The following is a 25,380-nucleotide window of genomic DNA, read 5'->3' on the forward strand; positions in this document are numbered from 1 at the left end:
CACCAGCACACAAAAAAAGAACAATATTAAACAATAAAACCTCACCAAAGAGATGAAAAACTCAGAAAGTCCCCTCTGTGGGCTGTAGCTCAGGTCACTCAGTCCCTTATCAGTCTCTCCTGTGCTGGAAATGCCTCTGCCCAGGTCCAGCCTGGTGGGCCACAGGTGCAAGCTGCCAGTGCTCCGCTGGGTTTTTAGTCCAGAGCAGGTTTAAACAGGTCCAAGAAAAAGAAAAACCACAGTCCAGGGGACTTCTCTCCCTCAGCTAGCTAAAACTAACTAAAAAGCAGAGAAGAGCTCTGTCCTGCCATCTGTCCGTGCTGCAGACAATGCAGCCCAGGAGCAGGATGTGGGGGAGCAAGTGCAGTGTCTGATAACAAACTCTGTGCTTCTTCTCTCCTGCCCTTCACTCTTGGAACTAGTCTTAAAGGTGCGAAGATATTATCTTATTATCCAGCATAAACAGAACAGGCAATTGGGGATACAAGCATCATAAAAGTCAGCCCAGGACATACCATTTCTGTGAATCCTGTTATATAGGGATTACAGTTTTGTACTGCTTGATGTGGCCAGCTCAGGCTGGGCTGTCCTCCAAATATATCGCATTGGTCATGTGGCTGTGAATGGTTCATGTGTGCCATCTGTAATATAAAAACCCTTGTATGTATTTCATTATTTCTCTTTCTAGCACATAAATTATCATGTATCATAAACTATCAGATGTTATCAGCTTACATCTCATTTATTATTTACTTTGCCCCCCTTGCTCTAAGCTACGGTATCACCATGAAATCTAATTAATCTGAGTTCTAGTAGTGTATGTTCCTTCTATCCTCCTTTTCTCATCAATTCTGATGGCCAACAAATAACAACACTAAAAAAAAGCAGAGCCATGGCAAAAAGGTTTCCAACTCTTTCAAGTCTTCATTTAAAAGAAGTTCTTGGTGTTTTAAGAAAGCAACTGTAATTTGTGGGTTTTTTAATGTAGAAAAACAAACCTGCTTCCTTTTTTGGTTTTGTCTTTAAAAACAGCTGAAACGTTCTGTGAGAAATTTTGAAAGCATTCGAACTTCTTATTCCTATACAACTTAAAATTCAAGATTGAACTCTATTACCTAAAATACTTTTTGTTAATGAAATATATATGGAGGTGCCTGCTTCTGGTGAATAGTCACATATTTTAGCAGAAAAATAAAAAATAAAATCTAAGAGACACATTTCTTAGAAATCAGAAAATATGCTATTTTATAACTAAAGAGTATTGAGCCATTTTTCTTTAATACATGCATCATTTTTGCGTGGAGTTGCCTCTCTAAATATTGGACAATTGCAAATAGTGAAATGAAATATAGTGTATTTTTTTCAGTAAGTCCGGGGTCATTTGTAGGTGAAGAGTTTAGAAATAGGTATGCCAGATGCTGTTCTCTTTTATGGCACTTTGGAAGTTGTGCTTTGCAAACTGAGTTTCTTATCCAAACAACTCTGATTGAATCTATACAGCTTTGCAGTGAGTGCTGCAGGGTTTTGAGGATATCCGGGACATTTCCCAATGTTCCTGCTGCTTTGAGTGCACTTGAACTCCAAACTGCCTGTTCTCAGTCACAAGCTGGCTTTGCTTGGCTAGAAATAATTTAAATGTAATATATGTTGATAGTTCTGTGGTTGAGTTTGGTTTAAGTTCTGGAAAATTAGATGGTTAAGGAAAATTATGTACAGATCACAAGGGAGTGACCATTTCTATTATGGTCTGCGTGATGCTGTCACTAGGAAAGTCACAGTTTAATCCTGAACGGGAGAGGGCACTGTTTAAAAGGACAACATGGTTTCGAGATCAAAACTTGTTTTTTTTTTTTCTTAAAGCCTCTGAAGGTAATATGTTTTCAAATAATTTTACAGTTTGTATAAAATGATGAAATGTACTCCTCTCAGGTTCTCTACCCCAGCCCTTTGCTCTGCTAATCTATGTGAATTGTGATTATTCTTCTTTTTGTGCAGGTTTGTTTTCCTCCTAATTTTCTAGGAAGTAATACTTTATATCATATGCAGGTTGCTTTGTACGTTGCTGGTGGTATTAAAAAAAATCTTGTTTTAGTATTTTTTTAAATTTTATTTCTAAGTATATAAATGTGATGGTTTAGTTTTCTGCCTTTTAAGGAAGTTTTACTCCTGTAAGGACTTGGTAGTGTATTTATGCATGAAAAACATTGAATACAAAATTACAGAACCAGATAATAGGTAAGGTTGAAAGTGTGTCATATGGTCCTGTCTCCTGACTCAAGCAGGGTCATCCTAGAGCACACGGCATAGGATTGTGTCCAGTTGGCTCTTGAATATCTCCAGTGAGGGAGACACAACAAGCTCTCCAGGCAATTTGTTCCAGTGCTTGGTCACTTGGTGCATCTTCCAGTGCATCAGTCTCTGCCCATTGCCTCTTGTCCTATTCCTTGGCATCACTGAGAAGAACCTGGCTCCATCCTCTTGGTGCCCCCCCATTAGATATCTCTGCACATTAATGAGGTCTCCTCTTTTCAAGGCTGAACAGGCCCAGCTCTCTCAGCCTGTCCTTTTGAGGGATATGTTCCAGTCCCATATTCCTCTCTGTTGACCTCCAATGGACCCACTCCAGGAGCTCCATGTCTCTCTTGTGCTGAAGAGCCCAGAACTGGACACAGCACTCCAGATGTGGCCTCACCTGGGCTGAGCAGAGGGACAGGATCACCTCCACCGACCTGCTGGCCATGCTCTTCCTAATGCACCCGAGGAGACCACTGGCTGCCTTGGCCACTGGTATGGGCTCACTGCAGGCTCATGGACAGCTGGTTGTTCAACAGGACCCACAGGTCCTTCTCCACAGAGCTGCTTTCCAGTGGTTTGGCCCCCAGCCTGCACCAGTGCAGGGGGTTATTCTTCCACAGGCGCAGGACTCTGAAATTGCCTTGGTTGAATTTCAGGCACTGCTCTCTGCCCATTTCTCAGTCTTCCTGTTCTTCTCTTCCATCTCTCTCAAGGCCCTTTTGAAGACCATTTTGAAGCCCTCTGTGGTATCAGCCACTCCTCCCAGCTTTGTGTCACCAGTGAACTTGCTGAGGAGGCATCTGCCCCTTCACCCGAGTCACTGATGAGCAAGTTAAACATTCCTGCATTCCTGAGACCAGGACTGAACCTTGGGGACACCACTTGTGACAGACCTCCAGCTAGACCCTGTGCTGCTGATGAGTCTTTGGGATCTGTCATTAAATATGGCTATAATTGTAGAGAATCTGCTATGAAAATATACTTAGTTTCAACCTAAAGTAACTATGAAGATACGTTTTTTGAATTGGTATTTTTATTAACTTTGTGTTACTGTAACAGTTTATATTTCTTGAGGATTTCCACTCTCTACCCCACAAAACTTAGTTTCAACTCTTTCTTGGAAACTGTTTCTTGGAAAACAGTGTATTGCTAAAGAGACAAAAATTAGGTGGAAAAAGTAACAAAAATTTTATAGATGTGTTGTGGGTCACCTGAGTTTTCTATGGGTATGAATCTGGAATTGTTATATATGTAGTTTTATTTAATGTACATAAAGTTGTAAAAATACGTAAATGAACACATTTCGAAAAAGTAACTACATCCTCTGTGTCTCTTGAGTGGTTCTGGTTAACCTGTGGAAAGTAAAATAGTTCTTCACTCCACCCATTTACATAACGTTTAGTAACAACTTAAGAAGCATTTGGTACTTCTCAGTATCTTGTTTTGTACAGATAATTTGTAGTGGCTTTTCCTGAGAAGATGTAACGTTATAGTTTTGATGCATAGCCTACTTTGTCTCTAGTATTTTCACAACAGGAAAGTAAAGACAACCGCGATGTGTTTTGCTGGGCAAAGGCCCGCCAAAGTGCCCTACAGATCCTCTAATTTGTGAACTAACTGTGGTAAGATGTGGAATTGCCTGGATTAGGCACAGTTTTTAGACTCCCTCTTACCAAATGTTTCCAGACCATAAAATTACACATACCTTTGAGTGGGTGTGTTTGCATGCCCACTCATTCCCCTGATTATTGATGTTTTTATGGCTTCTATAATGTTTAAATCTGGATATAGTTACATGATAGAAACTCTGATAGATTACCTGCCAAAAAAAAATGATAGCTTCAGTTTAAAAAATCATTGAGCAAAATGGTTTCTTGATGGTGTAAATTATTTGTTGATAGCATGCTAGTCAAAAATCAGGTATTCAGAAGCTGACTAGGCAAGGGTTGTAGTTGTAACTAAACAATTGCAGCTATATGAATGGTCTTGAGCATTAATATGTTCAACAGTTTTTAAAATTTGTGGCCCAAAGTTGCTAAAAAAGTTCTTTGTTTTTTTATTTATTTTTGTAATTACAAAAAAAAAAAAAAACAAAACAAAAAACCCCCAAACCAACACAACCCCCCCCAAACAAACAAACAAAAAACCACACCCAAAGCAAACAAACAAAAACAAACAAACAAAAAAACCAAACCAAAACAAAACAAAAAAAAACACCCCCAAAAAACCCCACCCAAAAAAACCTAGGCACAACAATTTGGGAGAAAGAAAAGAAAAAAAAAAAACTATAAAGGAAGGTAAAAAACTCACCTGCATTGCAAAACATCTGATTGAGTCAAATAGCCAATTCAAGCAGGACGATGTGCAGAATGAATTGGAAATTAGAAGAATTAACTGATAATTACAGTTATCACTGGCTTTTAAGTATATTAAAAGCAGCAAAAATTTGGAAAATGTGTTAGTTAAGGAATTTGGAAAGTGCAAAAAGTAATATTGAGTATTGTGGTACCAGTATTTAGTAAAACATGTTCATGGACTTTTTCAATAAATGCATTGTTTTCTATTAATGGAAAATAATGCATTGTCTGATGTGTAAAAGAGGCATTGTCAGAACAAATTAGGTATCATGCTTCCAGTAGTTCTTAATGTGTTTTAAGAATAAGGAGGGAGGTCTGGAAAATTGTGAACATTATACAGCTCTTAAGCAAACACAAGAATCCCAAGTTTGAAAGCCTTGAGGTATGAACTTCAGTGCTCACAATGATTGAATAAAGCATTTGGAGGAGAAAAATATGAAGCTTCTATCTGAGCTTGATTTAATAAAAATAGAGTCTTCCAGCATTGGAAAAGAAAATTAAACTTCTCTAATCTGTTACATTTTTTGCATTATGCAGTTGGAAGATGGATGGATTAAAGACTTAATCTACCATCTTTTGGGATAACTTGAATTTATCTGCGTGGGCAATTAAGAGAAGTTTATCAGGTCTAGAGATAAAATAGTCTGAGACTATTTTTTGACAAGTTAATTAGCAGATACACATTTTTTTAAAAAACATGTAATTAGTTGTCTATATAAGGCTCATAAAATTGTGCTATATATTTTGACTGCAGTAAAGTTTTTGACACTTTTGAGAGTAATTCTTTCATAGAAAAGCTAGGAAAATATGATGTACAGGAAATAAAAAACTTGGTTCAACAGGATCAGAGGGTCTCTCATTGCTTACCATAGGTACTTCATGACGATGGAAGAAAATGCTTCAGGACTGATGTTGCTGGATTTTTTTTTTTTTTTCCTTAATATGTAAGATGGATTGCAGTGTGGATGAGTCCAAAATTCTGATCCCAGCATGTGCCACTGGGGGCTTGTGGGGTTTAGATTTGTGAGACAGGAAGAACCTGGAGGTGATTTACAGGTAGAAGGCATCACTTCCCTTACAGCCTTATAGTGTCCTTTAGAATATTTGCTGGGGGTCTGGCTAACTCTCATAAGAGTCATGGAGGGCTGGCCTCTGCTCAATTCTTGTTACTGAAGCCTGTAATTGGAACCCTTCCTAACACTTTCTGTTTCAACACAACCCAGTCATGTGATGAAGTCCGAATGTAAAAAGTCCATTTTTAGTGGCCTGAGAGCTCTATGCAGCTCTGAAAGCCCAAAAAGCTGAAGGGAGTCAATTTACACACCAGGATTAAAATTAAAGATTACCTTGACCAAATTGTTTATATAAATAAATGAGGAAGGGTAGAATTAAAGATTGGAACAAATAGAATGTGCTGTGCTTAATCAAAAATAATCAAGTATTTTTAATATAGTATGGGGAACACTGGGTTAGAAGAGGGTTCTCAGAAGACTTGGTTGTAAGGATGGGGAATGATCAAAGTTGAATTTGAGTCAGTGATGATATCATTAGGTGAAGGATGATTGTCCTACTGGATTATATAAAGATGGATATGGACTAAAGGACTGTTTCTCTACCCTGCTGCACGTTGGTAGGGTTGGAAGGTGAAGTCTACTGCTGGGTAGACCACATTTCCAAAACAATATGGAAAACAGAAAAGAATTGAAAGAAGACCAATCTATAAGTAAGAAACATTGTGTATGAAAGGTAGCTTGGAACTTCAGGTTTTTTCCTTAAAAGAAATGCTGCTGTGATCAGAAGGAAGTACTGTGGTTGGCTATCTGACCATCCCCTCCTAAAGCATTCTGTACATTTGCACACAGCAGTTCTGAAATGAAGATTCTGATAGGATGTGGAAGCATCAAAAACCTTTACTTATTGCTTAGAATTAGCCAAACTGCTACTTCGAATTCTAAGAATGACTGTGTAAAGAAAAGAAAATCTCAAGAAAAAATTTTTGGAGATAGTAATTAAAATAGAGGTTTAGACCTGACAGTTGGAAAAGTGGATTGTCTCTGTTTTCAGAGATTTAAGTAATTGGGATTACATGTGCTGTGTACAAAATAAAAAATGATATGGATATCGAATATTTTGGTGTTTTCCTGCACTGCACAATATACTGTTTTGTAATTCTCAGTGTAAACTGCACGTATGTCCAGACTGGTATCTGGTTCCTTGTGCAGTTAAGAACCAGCTTTATGGCATACTGCAGGAGCTCTAGGAATTTATTAAACATCTCATGTGTAATTACTCTGATCCCTGAGGTGGCCATCAATATATGATCAAATGGGCTGAGGCTTTTTGGACTGTATTAATTCTAAATATGAATTTCTGAAAGAATTTGGAACTGTTTTAATTTATATAGCACAAAAAAAACTTAATGTGGAAGAGCTAATATTTATCTCATAAGTTCAAGGTATATGATTTCTTTCTAGACATCCAAACAGATTTGTGCCTTAGCCTGAGAAACCAATCCTATGCCATTTGAGTATTTAAGTTGTGTCAATTCTTCCTTTTGGCTGAGCCATCAAACTAGAAAACTTCTGTGTGAAGTGGCAAAGTGATTGCTTATGTGTGGAAATTAATTGGCAGAACGCATATATCCAAATACTACTTCAGTGATGTCAAAAAAGTACTTTTTCACTAAAACTTAGGAAAAAAAAAAGGAAGTCACTTGGTCCTGTGAATGAAGAAACAGCTCTTGTTTCTAAGAAAGGAATCAATTGCTGCAGCAGTGCATTGGTGTATCAGTGGTGGTTTTAGGTGGTACTGATAGGTAAATTCCCTGAGAGAACTACTTTGGTCAGTTTATGTAGGTTCTTTCCTTTACAAAAGGGAACTTTTGAGGCCAGTCAGAGTGCATTTACATCACTTAATGGTGTATTGTAGAAACAAAAACAAGAGCTCTCTCTAAACCAGCATGGTAAATTGGACCTCAGGTATTATAGCTGCATTACTTCTGTGGCCAAACTGATCGAGCCATTTATCATGATGTAGCAATATGCAGTATTGATTTACTCTCAGTGCTTTTTTAGGATCAAAAGATAATTTCTATACCTGCAAAACTTTGGGAAGGAAATTCTGGAAATAGATGTCCATTGATTTAAAGTGAGGCAGCACTATAGCTGATGCTTCTGAAAATAGCCCTTAAGTACCATGTTTTAGGGACTTGCTTCATTTTGGCAGAACGTGTTTAGATAGTTTTGTGCCTCTCCTTTATTCTGTCTTGTAGAAGGCAACCTGTGCAGTCCCAAACCTCTTTGTGCTTGGCACGAGACCCATTCCAAAACAGTCTGATACCTTAGGACTGGCACTTTGTGATCAGTAGTTCTTCTGAGGGTAAGGTACTCAGTTTATGGAGTATAAACTGCAATCCTAAACACATGAAATTTAATTTTTGTAAATGTTATTTATATATAAAATAAAGCAGATGTTGTTATAGCCTTTCACAGTTGACTGCTTTATTCAGATTTAAATGAAGAGGACCAGTGGGAGCTTTTAATTTCTATTCTTAGCTCATGGTGCCAATTATTATTCTACGGAAACACAGCTACACAAACAGGGTGTACCTTCTGACGGTGTATAAAGAATTTGATTCTAATTTCTTCTGCTTCTTCTTTTTCCTAAATCTTTCTCTGTCTTCTTTCTCCTAAATCTTTACAACTGGTTTGTATCAAAGGTGATCCATCTGCAAGGAGGTATTTACTTCCTGCTTTTCTAGAGAAAAATGAAAAGCATTAAATAGGTCTATTAGACCCAGGATTATTTTTCCTCTTTACTGAGATTAGAAACGTATTTGGTGGGTTACTTTAATAAAGAGTTGGTTTATTTTGTGTTGATATCTACTTTTGCTGAAAAAAAATCTTAATGATTGTGATAGAGACTGGGAAACAATGACTTCACTGCTGATCAGGCTTGCAAACAGATGACAAATAATGGGACTACTTTGAATTACTTCTCCTTATATTGTTCACATATTTTTCATATTTCTTTTTAAGAACCATGTGTTTTAAAAGCCTGATTCACAGGATTTGAATTTTTTGGGACTGTGTATTAAAAGTATTGTAATGTTTTTCAAAATACTCAGTTTTCTTTTTGGTTTGGTTTTTTGTTTATGTAATGATTAGGTAAGTTTGAAGAGTCTGCCTACCTAAAGTGCCTAAAAATTGCAGAAGTTTTCTGTGTATTTTACTCCTAAGCAGTTGATTTGGGAAATTTTTGTTAACTTTAGCTACTTAATCAAGAAGACTATCAGCTGTAAACTGTTGGAACCTGGATAGTACTCAAGAGGTCTACTAGGCTTAGCCTCTTCATCTTGTCATCTATCTTTCTCTGTTTCTGGAGACAGAATATGCAGCTAGCTGGTCTTTTTGTCTCCATTTGTTTTCAGATTTCCATGGTGCTCTGTGCTTAAACCCCTTTAAATATGCTTTTACAGCCCCTTTGGACAGCATGAGTTGCCAAGAGGTTGTGGAGCAAAATGTGAACCAGCAAGATTTGACTGAGGTGTGTTGCAGAGCAATTAAGTTTGGTAGCTCTTGATTGGAGGAGAAACAAAATGGACTTGAATTTGGAGGGTTTATGCTTCTCTAATGGTGATATCAACAATGTTTTTTTCAGTTCTTGAATGACTGAAATATAAATACAACAAAGCTTTATTTTTTGGGTGTTTTATCATAAAACCAAACTTCAAGGTATCTCCTTCTATAGGATTAATGTAGTTATGCTGTGTCAAGATGCAGAACCAAAGGTTAGTTTTCCTACTTAAAGCACATTCTTGTTGCTGGTGGGTTTATATACGGCTTGCAAAATTAACATAGGCCAAAACAAGTCTGTTCAAAAGAGGATTCTATAAAATTCTGCTGGTTGACAAACTTTTTGGAACTGAGCAAGCGGCTGTTTTCTATACAACAGACTTCTGTCAGCACAGCTGTGCTGGACAGGATTGTGAAGAGGTGCTAACACTGCCTGATTTAGTTATTTTGACAGAAGCCATTAGCAAATGCATTATTATATTGACAAAACATTTCTTTTGCTGGTAAAATTGTTCTTGGAGATGTATCTGTGTAAATGGTTTTGCATTCTAGTATGAAGTACAATTTGGTCTGGAAAGCTGCATTTGCCCTGTATTTGCAGGGTTTTGCCAGTACCTCACAAATAATAAAGGGCTCTGGTATTGACGCAGACTGAACTTTTGAAATGTATCAGAAACAAGTATGAAAAGAGTGGAGAATGAGAGGTGGCAAATTGAAAAAGAGTTACTGAGAAATATATGGGAGCTGACAGAATCCCTTTTCTGTTGGTTGGATTGATATCCTTGCAGGATTCAGATCTGCTGCACACCTTCAAGAAGGCGGGTGTTTTAGCTGACTGACACTAAGTCTTCGACTTTTTGCTGCTTCTGTTATCAGCACACCACCAGCAGCTAGAGTGTGTTAACTTTTTTTTCCTGTAAATGATTGAGCTACCCTTTTGTATTGGCATTTAGCATCCTAGCAGGAGGGCTTAGCTGTTTTTTCCACTATTATTTTTTCAGTCACACATAGCCTGAATGTCCAAAATACTGTGAGTTTAGGAACAAGAAACAATTGAAAATGAGTGCTTTTCTGAAACACTGTGTTCCCATTCTTTGTTCAGTATGAAGCATATAAAAAGTTTAATGAACCAGTCATAATTCTTCCTTGCTTTAATATTATGTATTGACTTTCAGCAGTGCATGTAAGTAATATTTTTCTTATGCCTTCTCACTCTATTGCTTGTTCTTTCATCTAAGTAGCAGTATTTTATATAAAATCAAAAACTTCAGAATTTTGGACTCTGTCCTAATGAAGAATACAATATCAGACAGAGAGCCTGTGAGTTGTAAGATTTAACCCTGGGTTAGTTTACAGTGAATGAAAACAGATTAGACACTGAAAATCCTGGATATGAACAGCACAGTACAACTGTGAAGACACTTACTGATGGTTTAATGTTTATTTTTCAGTAGCTATTATGCTTGGATTGGTGCCTAGCTAAGTTAACAGAAACAAAGCTGGAAGATTTTAGGCATCTTCAGAAGCCATGAAGCAGGCTTTTGTAAAGCAGTATTTATTGTGTTTGAGTTGTAATAGTCTAAAGAGAAGACTTTGATCATGAAAAGATAATGAAATATTTTGTTTGTTATTACTAAAAATTTCTCTGTTTGTTTCCAAATGAGTTATTTTTTGGGGAATCTCCTGTCTAATAGCATTCTTATCTGCTCTATCTTGTTTTGTTAATCTTTTTTCCTTGCTTGATGGACTTAATTCATGAAGATTGCAGGAGTTTTTCTTTGTTTGGTTTGTTTCATTGTTTCAGATGGTGAGGTTTTGTGATTTCACCAAAGAAGCAAGTAAAACTAATTAAAATGGTGAAAAGATCCGGTGTCTTTGTTGTGCCCTTTCACAGTATTTTCTGTGGGTGTTGTTTGATTTGTAGGAAGACTGTAAGTAGCTGCTGTTGACCTGAAAATGTTTTCCAAGTAAGCATATGGTTTTCATTACTTGTGTTTTTAGAATACTGTTATAAAATAAAACACTGTCAGTAGCTAGCAAACAGAAAAAAACAGTCTTGGGTGTAGAAGACACAAACCATTGAAAAATAGCATGGTTTTTGTCATTTTTAGAAAGCTAGATAGTGTCAGAGTCTGGCACTTTTCCATGTACCTGATCATTAACAGCATTTTGTATCTCAGTGTTTATGCCAGCAGCTAAACCCATTGCTCTGCAAGTTGTCTTGTAGGGAAAACTTAGACATAGCAAGTAGTGAATGTTACTGCAGAGTAAGGATGTAATGAGAATAGGTTTGTGGATAACAGTCTTCTTGTAAGTAAAAGCTCTTGTAAAGAGGAAAGAATAATCTGTTATACATAGGACAAGAAGTAACTGTTCAAATTTCTGCAAAAAAGGATTCCTATTAAACATCTAGAAAAGCTTTCTAACAGAGAGGATGGCTTTCTTTTCCAGGAGAGTCCTTGCAGGTATTGCAAAGTCAGGATAAGGATACCTAGTGCCATTGTGATTGTGTCTTGCAGTGACCTGACCACCATTTCAAGAGGAAAATAAAAAATTTTGTAACCTCTTTTAAGAGACTAAATCTTCCAAAATTGTTTTATGTAACTGCAACTACAAGTTGCTTATTCATATAAAACAATATTCTTCGTACAATAAGAAGGGCTGCTATATATCATGTGCCTGCTCAGAACATGATTGCCAGTTTCTTGTATTTCTGTAAAATTAAAATAATGATCTTAAATTATATGGGAATGCATTTATTAATGAATTGAGCTTCTTTTAAGATTAAAGCTTAAAAGAGTAAATATATTTCTTTCCAGACCATGTATTTTATCGTATCTCCTCTGTTTATATATTTTGTGTGTGTAGACTAAAGGGAAATAAAATCAGGCTCAAAAGAATATCACTGAAGTTATTGAAAGGGTTGAAATGACAGCCTGAGATTCTAAGACTATGTTGCATTCCGTATAACTTAATCCTCTTTGGGAATTAAACTTTATAGATTTGTTTTGAAAATTTTTTGAGGAAATTTTTGGAAAGCTTAAAAAACAATTACATACTGATTTTGAGTTAATTTGATATGCTTTTCCAGCTTCTGCCCCTGAGGCACTGTGTATTTGATTTTGGAGGGAGAGGTCAGGGTCATGGTATGTATTCTCAGCCATGGACATGCAATGCCCAGGGGAACTGTTTGGTCAGGGTTAGCCCCTTCACTGGACACTGCTGCACAGATTTGTCTGTCAACATAACTATGTACAGTCACAACAAATGTATGTCTGTTCAGGTAATATCCACTTCAAAAGTATGTCACCTGTTTCAGATGAGAATCAATTATGTAATTACCTTACATTTCTGTCATGGGATCATAGGTAATCATGTCCTTATCAGAAGACTTCTCTGAGGCTATCCTAACACTACACTGCTTGGCTATAGCTTCATAAATATTAATAGAAAATATACCCTGCAGGTACTTCTCAATTTTACATGATTTTTTTCACTATAAGAAGTAGTAAGATTACTAATATCTGTTGAGCTGAAATGTGGTGTCTTTCTGTTGACTCCTGACTAATTTCCAGATTAACCAGATATTTCTCACAAATATTTACTCCCTTACCTTATTCATAATAGTGTGGCAGAGTTGAGCGGGTAGAGCAGTCCTAGCAAAGAAAGAGAGGACGTACAGAGGTTAGGACAGACAGCTTGCCTCAGTATTTAACTAATTTCTGTGCAAATTTTGAAACCTGGATGTTCTAGGGAAATGTCATTGCTACATTGCTGGGAGTAATTTACTTCACTATTTTAATATTAGCTTTCACTATATAAATATTTGTAGTCCTAATATCAGTTGTATCTGTACCAAGCATGGAACAAGGAATGATTTGTTACTTTTAAGTGTGTTCAGCTGGGAATATTTGTGTAAACCCAGAACAGCAATGGGGACTTTGGGTGTCTATCAGCCTCCTTTAAGATGGGAAGTAAAGTCTGAGTACCTAATCTCAGTGTCATCTAAAAGCTTTTAATTGAAACTTTGTTTTCAGAAATGGTCATCATGACATATTTAATTTCTTAGATCATGCAGGAGAGTGATCCCCCTCAGACAGGGAAGCTGCTTCTGCCTTAAAATTCAGAGAGTGACAACTTAAACTTTCACTGACTTAGCAAAAGAAAGTGATAGCATCTCTTGAGTATTTATGGTTTGAGCTATGGAGGGAAGGACTGCTTTCTTGTAACTTATATTCGGTGTGTTATAAAGCTAGAAAATATGGCCTAGAATTTTGCAGGCTGATTAAAAGCCTTTTGAAAACCAAACTTGTGTTGTTTGAAATGGTCTGTGGCTGTGTCCCAGAAGTGTGGCTGATACCCTAACAGGAATTGTGTGAGGGTGGGTATCCAGATCACATGGGAACTGAATGGAGTTGAACAACATGCAGAGGCTGTTGTTTCTCCTCTTCTAGTCTTTCAGTAGCTAAATCTTAGCATAGAGTTTTGCGTTTGATTTGTTTTATCTATGCCTTCCAGTTTATAATACATGATTGCATTCAAAAGATAGGGTTAGAATGTCTGAATCAACGTGTGTAAAAGCAATAAATATTGTATGCCTTTGCAATCATCAATTGGGAAATTAAATGTTTTAATCAGACTGGTCAGATTTTATGTTTGCTGACTTAAGGCTTTTTTTTTTTTTTTTTACATCCTTTCATCTCTCTTGACAGTTTGCTCTGACTTCACCTTTGTTGTATCTGTTCTGATCTCCTGTAAGCCTGCCTATTCAGGAAGTTGTACTTCCTTTCCTTCTGACCAACACATGGCAAGCATTTTCCGAAAGTCGTTATTCGTTTTGCTAACGCATTTGGCAGCTCTGACACTGCAAAGTTTCTTATAATGCGTCTGTTAAACTTTGGCTTTTGTCATCGCAGAGAATTGCTTGTGTTCTTCTGCTTGTTTCATTAATCTTTATTAAGTAAAGATGCAAGCTGTCTTTAATTGAATATTTTCTTTTGGCAATAGAACAAGCCAAAAGGTGTTTCTCATTAATTTGTTATTCGGCAGGGATAGCCATCTATCTGGATTGAATTTGTGACAATGCTTAGTTCCTATTTGTAGAAATGCCTATGTTGAACATATTTTTCTATGTTTTGCTCAGAGTATCATATACGGCCTGACTTTTTAATGTCATTTGTCATCTGAGAATTGAACTACAAGGAATTGGTCTGTGTTGACAACATGTCTCCATGTTGGTTTTTCCTCTCCTTTTATTACAATGTGTTTTATATTTGGCCTTATAAAGTTTTACCATGCTATCAAATCATGAAGAAGTGCAGAAATTATGGCTTTTGGTTTTCTTATGCATGTGATACAAATATTTTGAACACAGGTCATAATGAGAAATGCTGACCTTTCTTTTTATGACACAGAAAATCATACTCAGGCTGTCCTGTAGATTTAATTATGATGCCATCATTAGCTTGAAAGCACATTGTATTGAAGAAGTGAGAGTAGCAATTTCAGGTGTTGCATGCATTTCCATTCCTCCTTTCCAGTTTCTGTGCATTTATTAATTTTGTGAGATTTACTTCTTTCTCAGTTGTTTTTTCTGAAGGCATAAATTGTTTGTGACCCACTATCCTGAGCTGTTAAATTTAATGAAATACAAATCAAATACACAACAAGTTGAGAAACGCAGAAACATTTTTATTAATCTTCATTAAAATCCCAAATGAATCCAAACTAACCTATGTAAAAATACTTCTTTTGGGGTGATTGTCCCTAGAGTTATGATCTTGCAACACAGTAGTGCCTGTTTATTCCAGATGCTTTCAGGCAACTTCTAGCCAAAATGAATTTTTTTACTACATGTTAAGAATTCTGTCACTGTATCATCAGTAACTCCTAGGCAAGGAAATATGGTTTTCAAATGTGTGTTCTGTACACACATCTTGGAATAGCATAGAACTACAGACTTATGAAACTTTGTCTGGGACAAAGTTGTTTAATTGGTCTGCCTGGTTTCTAAAATTTTATGAAGAATGTCTGCCATTAATGTATCTAAAAATCCCACTGTCATCTGGCAAAAATGTAGCTGACATGGTATTAGAAAGCTAAACCTGTAAGAACACATTAATCTGTTTTCCTAACAGAGTTCTTTCTGGAAACATGTTTGGGTTGGGTTTTTTTTTTTTTTTTGCTAGCATTTTTTTAAACTCAGTGTGACATTTTTGAACATTTGGCAATTTGGGTAGTAAAACTTCTGTGCAGTCCAGCAACTTTTACTGTTATTACTTTTTTTTGTGATCTTCAGGCTGACCTTTCTCGCTTCATAATATTTATTTCTGTTTCTCAGAACAGAATCATTTAGAGCAGATTGCAAAGCAAATTATGTCTCTCTTATGTGATAAATATGTTGACCATTTAAAAGTGGATAAACTAATAGTAGTTTGTTATGACATGTTATTTTTTTCCCCCAAACTTTTTTCCCATATGATGCCTGAAAGTATTATAATTTTTCCTGTGCTATGTTCCAAACCTTGAGTGCCATCACATGGCTCCTGCACACCAAGCCCAGAACTATAAGCTTTGTTGTGTTAGAAGTAACTTCCATGTTTCAGAATAATTGGCCTCCTTTCATCATGAAAAAATGTCACAATGTCACACACCAACCCCAGAATAGTAGATAAGCTGAGGTTTATTTCCTATTGAAGAATGTTTTCAGGTTTTTTGGGTTTGTTTCTTTTGCTTTTTGTTTGGGGTTTTTTTTTATGTATGCGTCTGATTTAACTAGAAAAATCTGGGAGAAAGAAATAGTTTTAGTCTTTCCATTTGCCAGGAATTGTGGTGTATTAATACTAGTGTAATTTAATCAGATAATAGAAGCAATCTGATTCTTAGGTTTAATTGCAATGTGTTTATATTGCCAATATTCACAGGAAATTTATATGCTTCAATTCATTTTACCAAACAAATATTCAGTCAGCTGCAATTAGTGTCCTGCATAAAGTTACTTCTGCCATGCGAGTGATGAGTACTATAGTGCTATTATAATTTACTGTTTATCTTGACATGATTATTTTTCAGTTTTGTTAGATAAATATTTTTAGGCACCTTAAGTCTTCTCTTGTTGCTCCATATCAAAATTTTGGCCATCAAACTGCTGGAGACTTTTCAGAACAGCTGTGAGCTGCATTATTACATATTAGCCACCTTATTTTATAAAACTTTAATTGTCATATTTACCCAAATATTAAAAAATGTAGATGCAGGAACAGAGAGATAATGATTTTTTAATGTCACATTAAGCATGTCTCATTTTGAATATCATACATTGTAATTCTGCCTGCTAACAAAGAGTAATAGTAGGTATCTTGGTTGAGAAAATTCTTTAAAACTTTTCATGTGCTAATTTATGTATACTGACTCTATTTAGTATCCTCTGTTTTTCAGAACTTTCCAACTGGTTAAAGTCTCTTTCTTCCTTCTTGTTTGAGCTAAGAGTACAGGATTGCTGGTGGAGACCTGTGGAGTTTGTTAGGTAAATGCCTCCAGGAAAGGCCCATGTCTCCCTTAAGCTGACAAAAGTAGCTGGTGCCAGTTCTTTCATACTTCTCATCCCCAGTTAATTTTTCTTGCTCAGGAAAAGCTTCAAAGAGTAAAGGTTCTGCACTTTGTTATGTGAAGAAGACAGACTTGGCTGCAGGGTCAGAACAGGAGGATTCAGGTGTGACTGTGCTGAATAAGCAAAGAGTCATTTGGTGGCTGTGATCAGCGGCACAGGGTCTAGCTGGAGGTCTGTCACAAGTGGTGTCCCCAAGGTTCAGTCCTGGTCTCAGGAATGCAGGAATGTTTAACTTGCTCATCAGTGACTCGGGTGAAGGGGCAGATGCCTCCTCAGCAAGTTCACTGGTGACACAAAGCTGGGAGGAGTGGCTGATACCACAGAGGGCTTCAAAATGGTCTTCAAAAGGGCCTTGAGAGAGATGGAAGAGAAGAACAGGAAGACTGAGAAATGGGCAGAGAGCAGTGCCTGAAATTCAACCAAGGCAATTTCAGAGTCCTGTGCCTGTGGAAGAATAACCCCCTGCACTGGTGCAGGCTGGGGTCCAAACCACTGGAAAGCAGCTCTGTGGAGAAGGACCTGTGGGTCCTGTTGAACAACCAGCTGTCCATGAGCCTGCAGTGAGCCCATACCAGTGGCCAAGGCAGCCAGTGGTCTCCTCGGGTGCATTAGGAAGAGCATGGCCAGCAGGTCGGTGGAGGTGATCCTGTCCCTCTGCTCAGCCCAGGTGAGGCCACATCTGGAGTGCTGTGTCCAGTTCTGGGCTCTTCAGCACAAGAGAGACATGGAGCTCCTGGAGTGGGTCCATTGGAGGGTGATAAAGGTGATTAAGGGACTGGAGCATCTGTCTTAAAAGGACAGGCTGAGAGAGCTTGGCCTGTTCAGCCTCAAGAAGAGATGACTGAGAAGGGACGTCATCAGTGTCCCTAAGAACCTCAAGGGAGGGTGCCAAAAGGATGGAACCAGGCTCTTGATGGTGCCAAGCAATAGGACACGAGGCAATGGGAAGAAGTTGATGCACAGGAAATTCCCCCTGAATATGAGGAACAAGTTCTTTACTGTGCTGGTGACCAAGCACTGTAAAAAATTGCCCAGAAAGTGTGTTGAGTCTCCTTCACTGCAGATACTCAAAAACCATCTGAACACAATCCTGTGCCATGTGCTCTAACATGACCCTTCTTGAGCAGGGAGGTTGGACCACATGATCCATTGTGGTCCCTTCAAACCCCACCCATTCTGTGATTCTGTGTGATTCTCTGTTTCTGGCAATTTCAAAAGCTTGCTATGCAGATAAAATAATGCTTTGACAATGACAATTTTTAGGAAGGACTTGGAGATCTAGCTGGTGGTTATTGTCTTGTACTCAATTTGATTGTGAAACTGTACATTTTGCTGTAGAGAACACCAGCTCATACTGCAATGATTTTTAATTCTAGACGCATGAGGATGTGACAGGTATCAGAAGAAATCATATCTTCCTACTTCAAGGTATAGAATGGAGATTTGGGGAGATGAATAAGGGTTTAGTGTGGTGCAAGTTTCTTTTGCTGTTTGCAGATTCTGTTTTACAAAAATCTAAAGCTTTACATGAGATTTAGAGTCTTGCCAGCTGCCTGTCAAGCTGAAATTATTTAGAAAACACTTAGTTTTATTAAATTAAAATTTAAATTCTTCTGTCTCTCTGAAATCTATCCCCCAAAATAAAAATACCTGCAGTGGACTTAAGGATCTAAAATAAATTCTTTTCTAGTAGAGACTATTTAAATATTGACTGTAGCTTACAGTGATAAGCTCCACTAAAGGGGAGCAGGAGTGTGATCAGCTGCCTTATCTTACCTTCTGAGACCATCACTGTTAAATCTGTTCTCTCTGTATTCAACTGAGATTATCTCTTTACCCTAAAGTATTTTTCACTGTATCTGAACTTTACACTACTAACTACATTTTATTTAACAGAAGCCTATATTTAGGTTTGAGGGTGTAATTGCAAATCTGTGTTTTTCACACTGAATTAAGTATGAGAGAACACAGGGTATTTGGACAAACATAAACTTCAGGTGGCATTTATGTCTTTAGGGAGTTATTTTATATATTTGTATATCTATGTACACATGTATATGTACAAATATATGTATGTGTATATATTACAGTTACTGTAAAATGTGTGTACCAGGCTGAATATTTTTTGAATGTAATTTTGGACTCTTCTTCAAGCTTTTTGTGTTCCTAGTTATTTCTAAAACCTCTGCACTGGGTTGCTCCATTGGCCATGAAAATAATGTTCAGCCTTTGATTTTTGTCGGGATAAAGAGATCTTTCATTTTTAGCAATAGCTATTTCTCACTTAACTCTACTTTTTTCTCCAGGAATCTTTTATATCCATAGTTCCTGAGGTGAAACATTTCCAATGACAACAGATTTTGTCCCCACACTAGCTTTGTCCACTCAGAATTAAAATCAAAAGCAGAATTATGTATTTTTTTCTTTTTAATCTATTGTGATGTGTGAAGACTAATTAAATACTCCATGCAACCTTAACCAGAAAGTCATTAAATAATACCCTGGATGTTACCACATGTGAAAAGGAGTTAAAAAAAGTTATTTGTGAAACTGCTCTAGAAAAATGCAGATCTCGTTGCCTGTCGCCTTTCCTGAATTCAGTTTCATTGAGGGATGGATGTTTGTCCTTACCAGAAGAGCATTGCAAAGTGTTGTATAGTTGTTCTGTCTACATACTAACTGTTTAATTTTCAGATGTTTGCTGTTTATGAAACATTTGTGTGAGTAGATGTGTTGAGATGTCTTTTCTTTGTTAGTAATTGAGGCCAGTATGTAGTTTCTCACTTACTTCAATGTGCTTTTCACTATTCAATTAAAGTTGTTTTGAGTACTTTTTTTTATTGAGCAAGATTTTGTTTTTGAAGTGGCCCCACACAGTTAACTGGTTTTAATTCTACAGCTCATTCCAATGAGATAATGGTATATGCCTAGTTGGAGCTCTTTGGAACATTTTTGGGTGGATCCAGTATGTTTTATTTACTAGTCCTCTTATATTTGAATACACTGTTCTTTGCTGTAAACTTAAGAGTGTAAATATGAAAGGAAATACCATGGGTTCTCTTTGAGTTCTCAAAGTTGGCTACTGTCAGATTTCAAATAAAACTGGGTAAATTGGTAGGTTTTTTTTCTTCTCTCTTGTGAGTAGTGACACAGATTTGACCATAGGAAAAGCATTGACTACTTTTTTTCTTGCAAAATGTTTGTTTTGAAGCCACACTGATTAAGTCAGTGAATTGGCTGTAGTATTCTGGTATTCCCTGTGACACTGAGTGTAGAAGTAGAGCTCCTCCACAGCTTTGCACAATGTGGATCTCATGTCTCCAGAAAAAGATCAGGCAATTGAGATAGTTTGTAGTATAATGGGGAAATCTGTGTAGTAAGTGGATATTGTTTTGCTTGGTATGATTTATCAATTGGAGTAACAAGATGCTTTAATTCCAGTTTTAACTCCAGTTTTCAGTCATCATAATCCTCTTGTAATATACGTTAGGAGTAATTTATGAATTGTGCACATAATAGCATCAGTCACAGTGGATGAACTGAGGTAGATTACCTCAATGAAGAATGATTTTTAATTGTGTGCTTTAATTCACAAAGCCAATGTTTAGACTGTAATGCCTACTGAACAGACTGTCTGTATATAGTGAAGATTTTTCCAGGAAGATTATGGAAAGGCATCTAAGAGATTGAGGAATTTTTTTACCTTGCAGTATACGTTGATATAATGTAATTCTAATAGTGTTCTCACAGGTAAGAATTAAACAGAAATGTTGTTTTAAAACTAAAGTTAGATTAGGAATCTTGTCTTTCACAAATATTTTGTAACTGCTCCAAGGGATTTCTCTTAGAGATATCAGAAAAGAAAGCACGTAAATAGCTTTGAATGTGCTTCCTCTTAAATCTGCCCCTAGATCTGATTATTGAGGGCTCTGCCATTATTAAAACTAATAGAAATCATCAATCAAATATGTTGCTCCTTCCCTGTTGACTTCACCCCTCTGTGATGGTGGTTACTGATTCCAGTGACCTCCTCAGTTTCTTGTGCAAGACCTCCTCAACTGGAAGATTTTATGATTGTTGTTGGAAGAACATGATGACTATAGCAAAGAGAGGTAAGGCAGCATCCTTCTGTCTGCAGCTGTTTGTTTTAAGTTAATTATACAGCTGAACAAAACTGTATTTAGGTAGTTCAGTAAAAGTTCTCAGTATTTTGGACTTCATTGGTGTTAACTCTTGGCAGACAGATTTTACATACTTGCTAAGGCGTTGCCACCTTTCTAAACAATGTTTGTTTTGAAGGTAGCTCTGTTTAGATATGGAATAAAATAACAAAAATGACGGGGGAACAATTAATGTGTCAAAACCATAGTGTCATGATTTTAGTATTGTTTGGGGTATCGAAGGTATCCTTATGGCAGAGTGGAGATAACACAGGCAGGATGGGCCCTGCTGGACATCAGTAGTAAGCCTGTAGAGATACTTTAGATTCTCTGAAATAACATTTGAGTCCAACCTCAGCTGACACAGTGAATTAAAAAGGAAATTTTATCCAAAAGGAATGAAACATAGCAGGGATACAAGTCTGTCTAGAATTAAGATCAAACACATCCTCAAACCACAGAGGATAAATCCATCTTTACTCTTAGAAATGTGCAGAAATAAACAGAATACGGTAGTGTTCATTGATTGTACAGTCTGGACTGCTTGTTAACAAAAGCTGAGGAGCAGTAATAGCTTAAGTTGTGCTTGTCCTAGATTGAATTACTAGTTGTTCTGTTTCTCTTTTAGGTTATGGTCAGACTGGTCCAGTGGTTCAGAGAGGTGGATATGACTCCATTGCTGCTGCTGTTTCTGGTCTCATGCATATCACAGGGCATGAGGTATGGTGCACAACTTACAAATTTCATAGAATCTTTGTGCTGTGTACCAAAACTGGCTGCTGCATGGAACAAGTCAGCCTAATGGTAACACATCTGTTATGCAAACCCTCCTGAGTCCAGCAAGAGGTCTCATCTCTGGGAATCTAAGAAAATAATAGTACTTGTATACTTCAGCTATGTCGCTCCAGGCTTGTAAAGAAAAATGCTCAAGAAACAGAAAATTAAAGAAAAAAAGAAAAATCCTGAATCTCCAGTGAATAAATTGGCAATGTATGCTACCCTCTTAATAGTCACTTGTACGTCACTTTAAGAGCTGTGGTAGACACATCATTGACAGCTGGATGATAGAACCATATCTATGATGTGAAGTCTCACTGATGCTTGGATATTGATATTCCCTTTGTAAAAGTGGGAATTGTGAAGCTAGCTAGATAGCTATCTGACAAAAGCTGGGTGGTTTTCAATCATTCTGCCTATAAAGAGGCAGAAAGATGCCATGCATTTCTGGAAAAGCTTTATGTGCTGCCTATTCCCACTGACATCCAAGATCTTTGTTAGCTGTGGCAGTGCAGGAAGCATAACAGTAATTTAGTATCTGAATTCTAGAGGTACACCAAACACATGTCTTCACCTCAGAAAAATGCTGGTCAAATAAGCATTTAATTAAGCTGTCTTGAATCACCTAGAGAGGCAGGGAATGTGGTCCTGAAATGTCCCTTTTCAAGTGAGGTAGTGTTACAAGTCTGTTCTATGCATTATACATGCTAGATACTGTTCTAGTGTGGGGGGTGCCCCTTGTTACTCTGGAAGCAGTAGTGCAGATCTTGTGAGTACAGTACTTGCATGTTCTAGGTAAACAAGGAATTAATGAAGTTTCTGTGCTACGTGTCAGCTGTTCATGTTTGAGTACGTTGTTGAAAGCTAACCACATGATCTGGACACAACTCTATTGTAGGGTTGACACTCTGCCAATAGACTTGTTTTCTACTGAGAACAATGGCAAACATCAGAAGTTTGTACTTCTGGCAACTATTGTTACCAGAGTTGTCCTTTTTATTAGGGAAAAAAAGCCAAAATCAAGCATTTTTTGACTGAGTAAGCTGAAACATCTTGTGCCTAGTTTCCTGAGGCTGTCCATTTCTGCTGTGTTATTGGTATGTGCTCATAGGGCGTCCCATCTCAGAACATGAGAAGACATGAAATTGAGTGCAGTTCTTACAGGCACTTCTCTTCAAATATATAATGTGCATGTGCACTAAGCAATGACTGATCACAGTAACTGCAGTGTAAGTAACTGCAGTGTAAGTAAATTTAACCTTGTGTCTGTAGAATGGAGGTTAATACTTCCAATACAATGCCAGAAACTTCATGCACACCTCAAAAAATACCAATCAAAATTGAAAGGGTATACAAACTGTTTGAAAGGGGCAGATATTAGTAGAACATGAATAAAGAAAGGTAGATAGAAAGACTGAAAAGTACAGGACTTTTGTACAGCTTTTCAATGATATGTGAATGCCAGAATAAATAACTGTTATGCTGAATAATTGCATGCAAGTTATATTATGAAAATAATAGTCCTCAGTGGCTGTTATGAAGATGGATTTTATTAAAAGATTGTGTTAAGGTCTATACTGGAAAACCAGATGTTCACATCACCTCACCAAGCCTTGAGGTAATGCAATCGTAGGAATCATTTAGTCACTGTCAGTAACAGCTTTGTCTGTTCACTGGGGGCTTCTAAGAATTCATTCAAACTTAGTCACACTTTCCCATGATTAAAATCAGCATGCAAAAATTTCCTTATTTTTCTTTATTTGAAGTTGTTTTTGTAGTGTTTCTTCATTTTTGGATGTACAGATGGTCAGTATTGTTTCTAAGACTTAAGTAGTCAATGACTGCAAAAAAAAAAAAGTGCTTTTAGTTGTTGTAGTGAAAACTTATCCAAGTGGCTGTAAATTCACATGCTTGTTGGAAAGTAACTTTAAAATAGTGAAGCACTATTAATAGTAAAATCTTAAATTTTTTAAACATTTATGTTCATGTGACAGAATTGTGTTTAAAATTTCACAAAACTAAGTCTGAACAAAAGTAGGAAACCTTGTTTCAGTCAAGATATAGAAAAGTGGCCAAAGAAAAAGAAGAAAAAAGAAAACAGAATTTCATGCTGTTTTTTTTAAATAAAGCTTAAATTATTTGTTGACTAGATAATGTGGAATTAATGTGGTAAAAGTAATAAGTTCATTTGAAGAGGTAGACTAGGCTCTGATGGTTTTTTTTTAGAAAAAAATAGAAAATGCTCCTCTTATAAACTGGAAATGAAAAAAATGGAAAAGTTATAACAGATTATGTTGGTTTTGCATTTTATTGCAGTAGCTATAGATAATCAGTATAACATCATCAGTGCAACAGTGCTCTTTGGAAACATCCCTTTCATAAACAAATCATTGAATGTTCTTGCAGGATGGTCTTAGAGGCATCAGCTGATGCAGCAGACAAATTGAATGAATCTGAGCAAGCAGCAAAAAAGCATTTACATACATGACTGAGGTGTTGAATGTTGAAGTATACATATTTATGTTGATGTCTACATATTTACAGTTCCCTAGAAAGAATTTAATAATAGGGTACTAAAATTTTGTCCAGTATCTGTCATATACAAAAATGTATAATCCAACAGCAGTATATATTCCTGCCTATAAAAAAAAAAAGAATAGCTTTCTTGTTTCTCTTTTTTTTTCCCCCTAGCATCACTTAATGGTAATAACTTTGAAATACTTCTAAATGATATTCTGAACCTTGAAACAAAGCTATAACTTCTGCAATGTTGCAAGAATATTGGCCCAAACAACTGCATTTGTGCTAGTGTTGTTTTTGCTGATCGTACAAACTCAAGCACAGTGGAATATTGTCTTTAAATAACGGTTTTGTGTACAGAAACCTGCAAGCTCTTACAGATGTACCTGATTGCTTGTGTATTAGCAGTGTAACACACCTGTGAAATTTGAAATTCTAATTTAAATTTCTATGATTCCTCAAAACAATAACTTGAAATTAATTAAAGCCCGTTTGGTTATAAATCCCCTTCTATCTCCTTGTGGAGTATTACATGTGGTCTTCAATACTTGAAGTACCTTTATAGTGGTGTATTCTTTCTTGAGGAAAAAACATTTTTGTTTTACTGAATATGAGACAGCATTTAATCTGCAATCCAGAGATGCCATTCTTCAGTTTAGTACCAAAGAAAGTGTTACAAAAGAATACACATGGTATATATAGCTCAGAGCTGTTGAAAAACACAGCCATTGCTGGTTCATATTAGCTTCAGCAATTATTTCACATCTGTAAAACTATTGGACTTAGAATGCTTTTCTTAAGCATGTAATTTCAAAACAATTTTCATTAAAAAATGGATGATTTTGTATTACTGATGTAAGTTTGGGAAGAGAAATTATGTCAAAGGGCAAAAAAAAAACCACCTCAGGAAAGGAAGCTTCTGAAACATGTTGTGGCTATATCTGGGCGAAAATATGTCGACAAATTGTAAGGAATTTAGCAAACAGCAAAAATTAGGAATAAAAGTGTAAACTATAAGATTGAGAAATAGCAAAGCACAGTGATTTAAAAACAAAAGGTCTGCTTAACTGGTATGAATCTTTATCCTT

At 36.6% G+C, this 25,380-nt stretch overlaps 1 protein-coding gene across 4 annotated transcripts in view; it reads left to right on the forward strand.

Annotated features, from left to right (window-relative positions):
* Positions 1-25,380, forward strand: part of SUGCT (succinyl-CoA:glutarate-CoA transferase) — a 318,976-nt gene that overhangs the window by 23,309 nt on the left and 270,287 nt on the right. For all 4 annotated transcript variants that reach the window (XM_050971781.1, XM_050971783.1, XM_050971784.1 and 1 more), the window contains one exon: positions 21,624-21,715. In XM_050971781.1, coding sequence (XP_050827738.1) covers positions 21,624-21,715 — 92 coding nt within the window. The remainder of the gene's footprint in view (positions 1-21,623; positions 21,716-25,380) is intronic.

Source organism: Serinus canaria, chromosome 2 (assembly GCF_022539315.1).
Source record: "Serinus canaria isolate serCan28SL12 chromosome 2, serCan2020, whole genome shotgun sequence".
NCBI classification, from domain to species: domain Eukaryota; kingdom Metazoa; phylum Chordata; class Aves; order Passeriformes; family Fringillidae; genus Serinus; species Serinus canaria.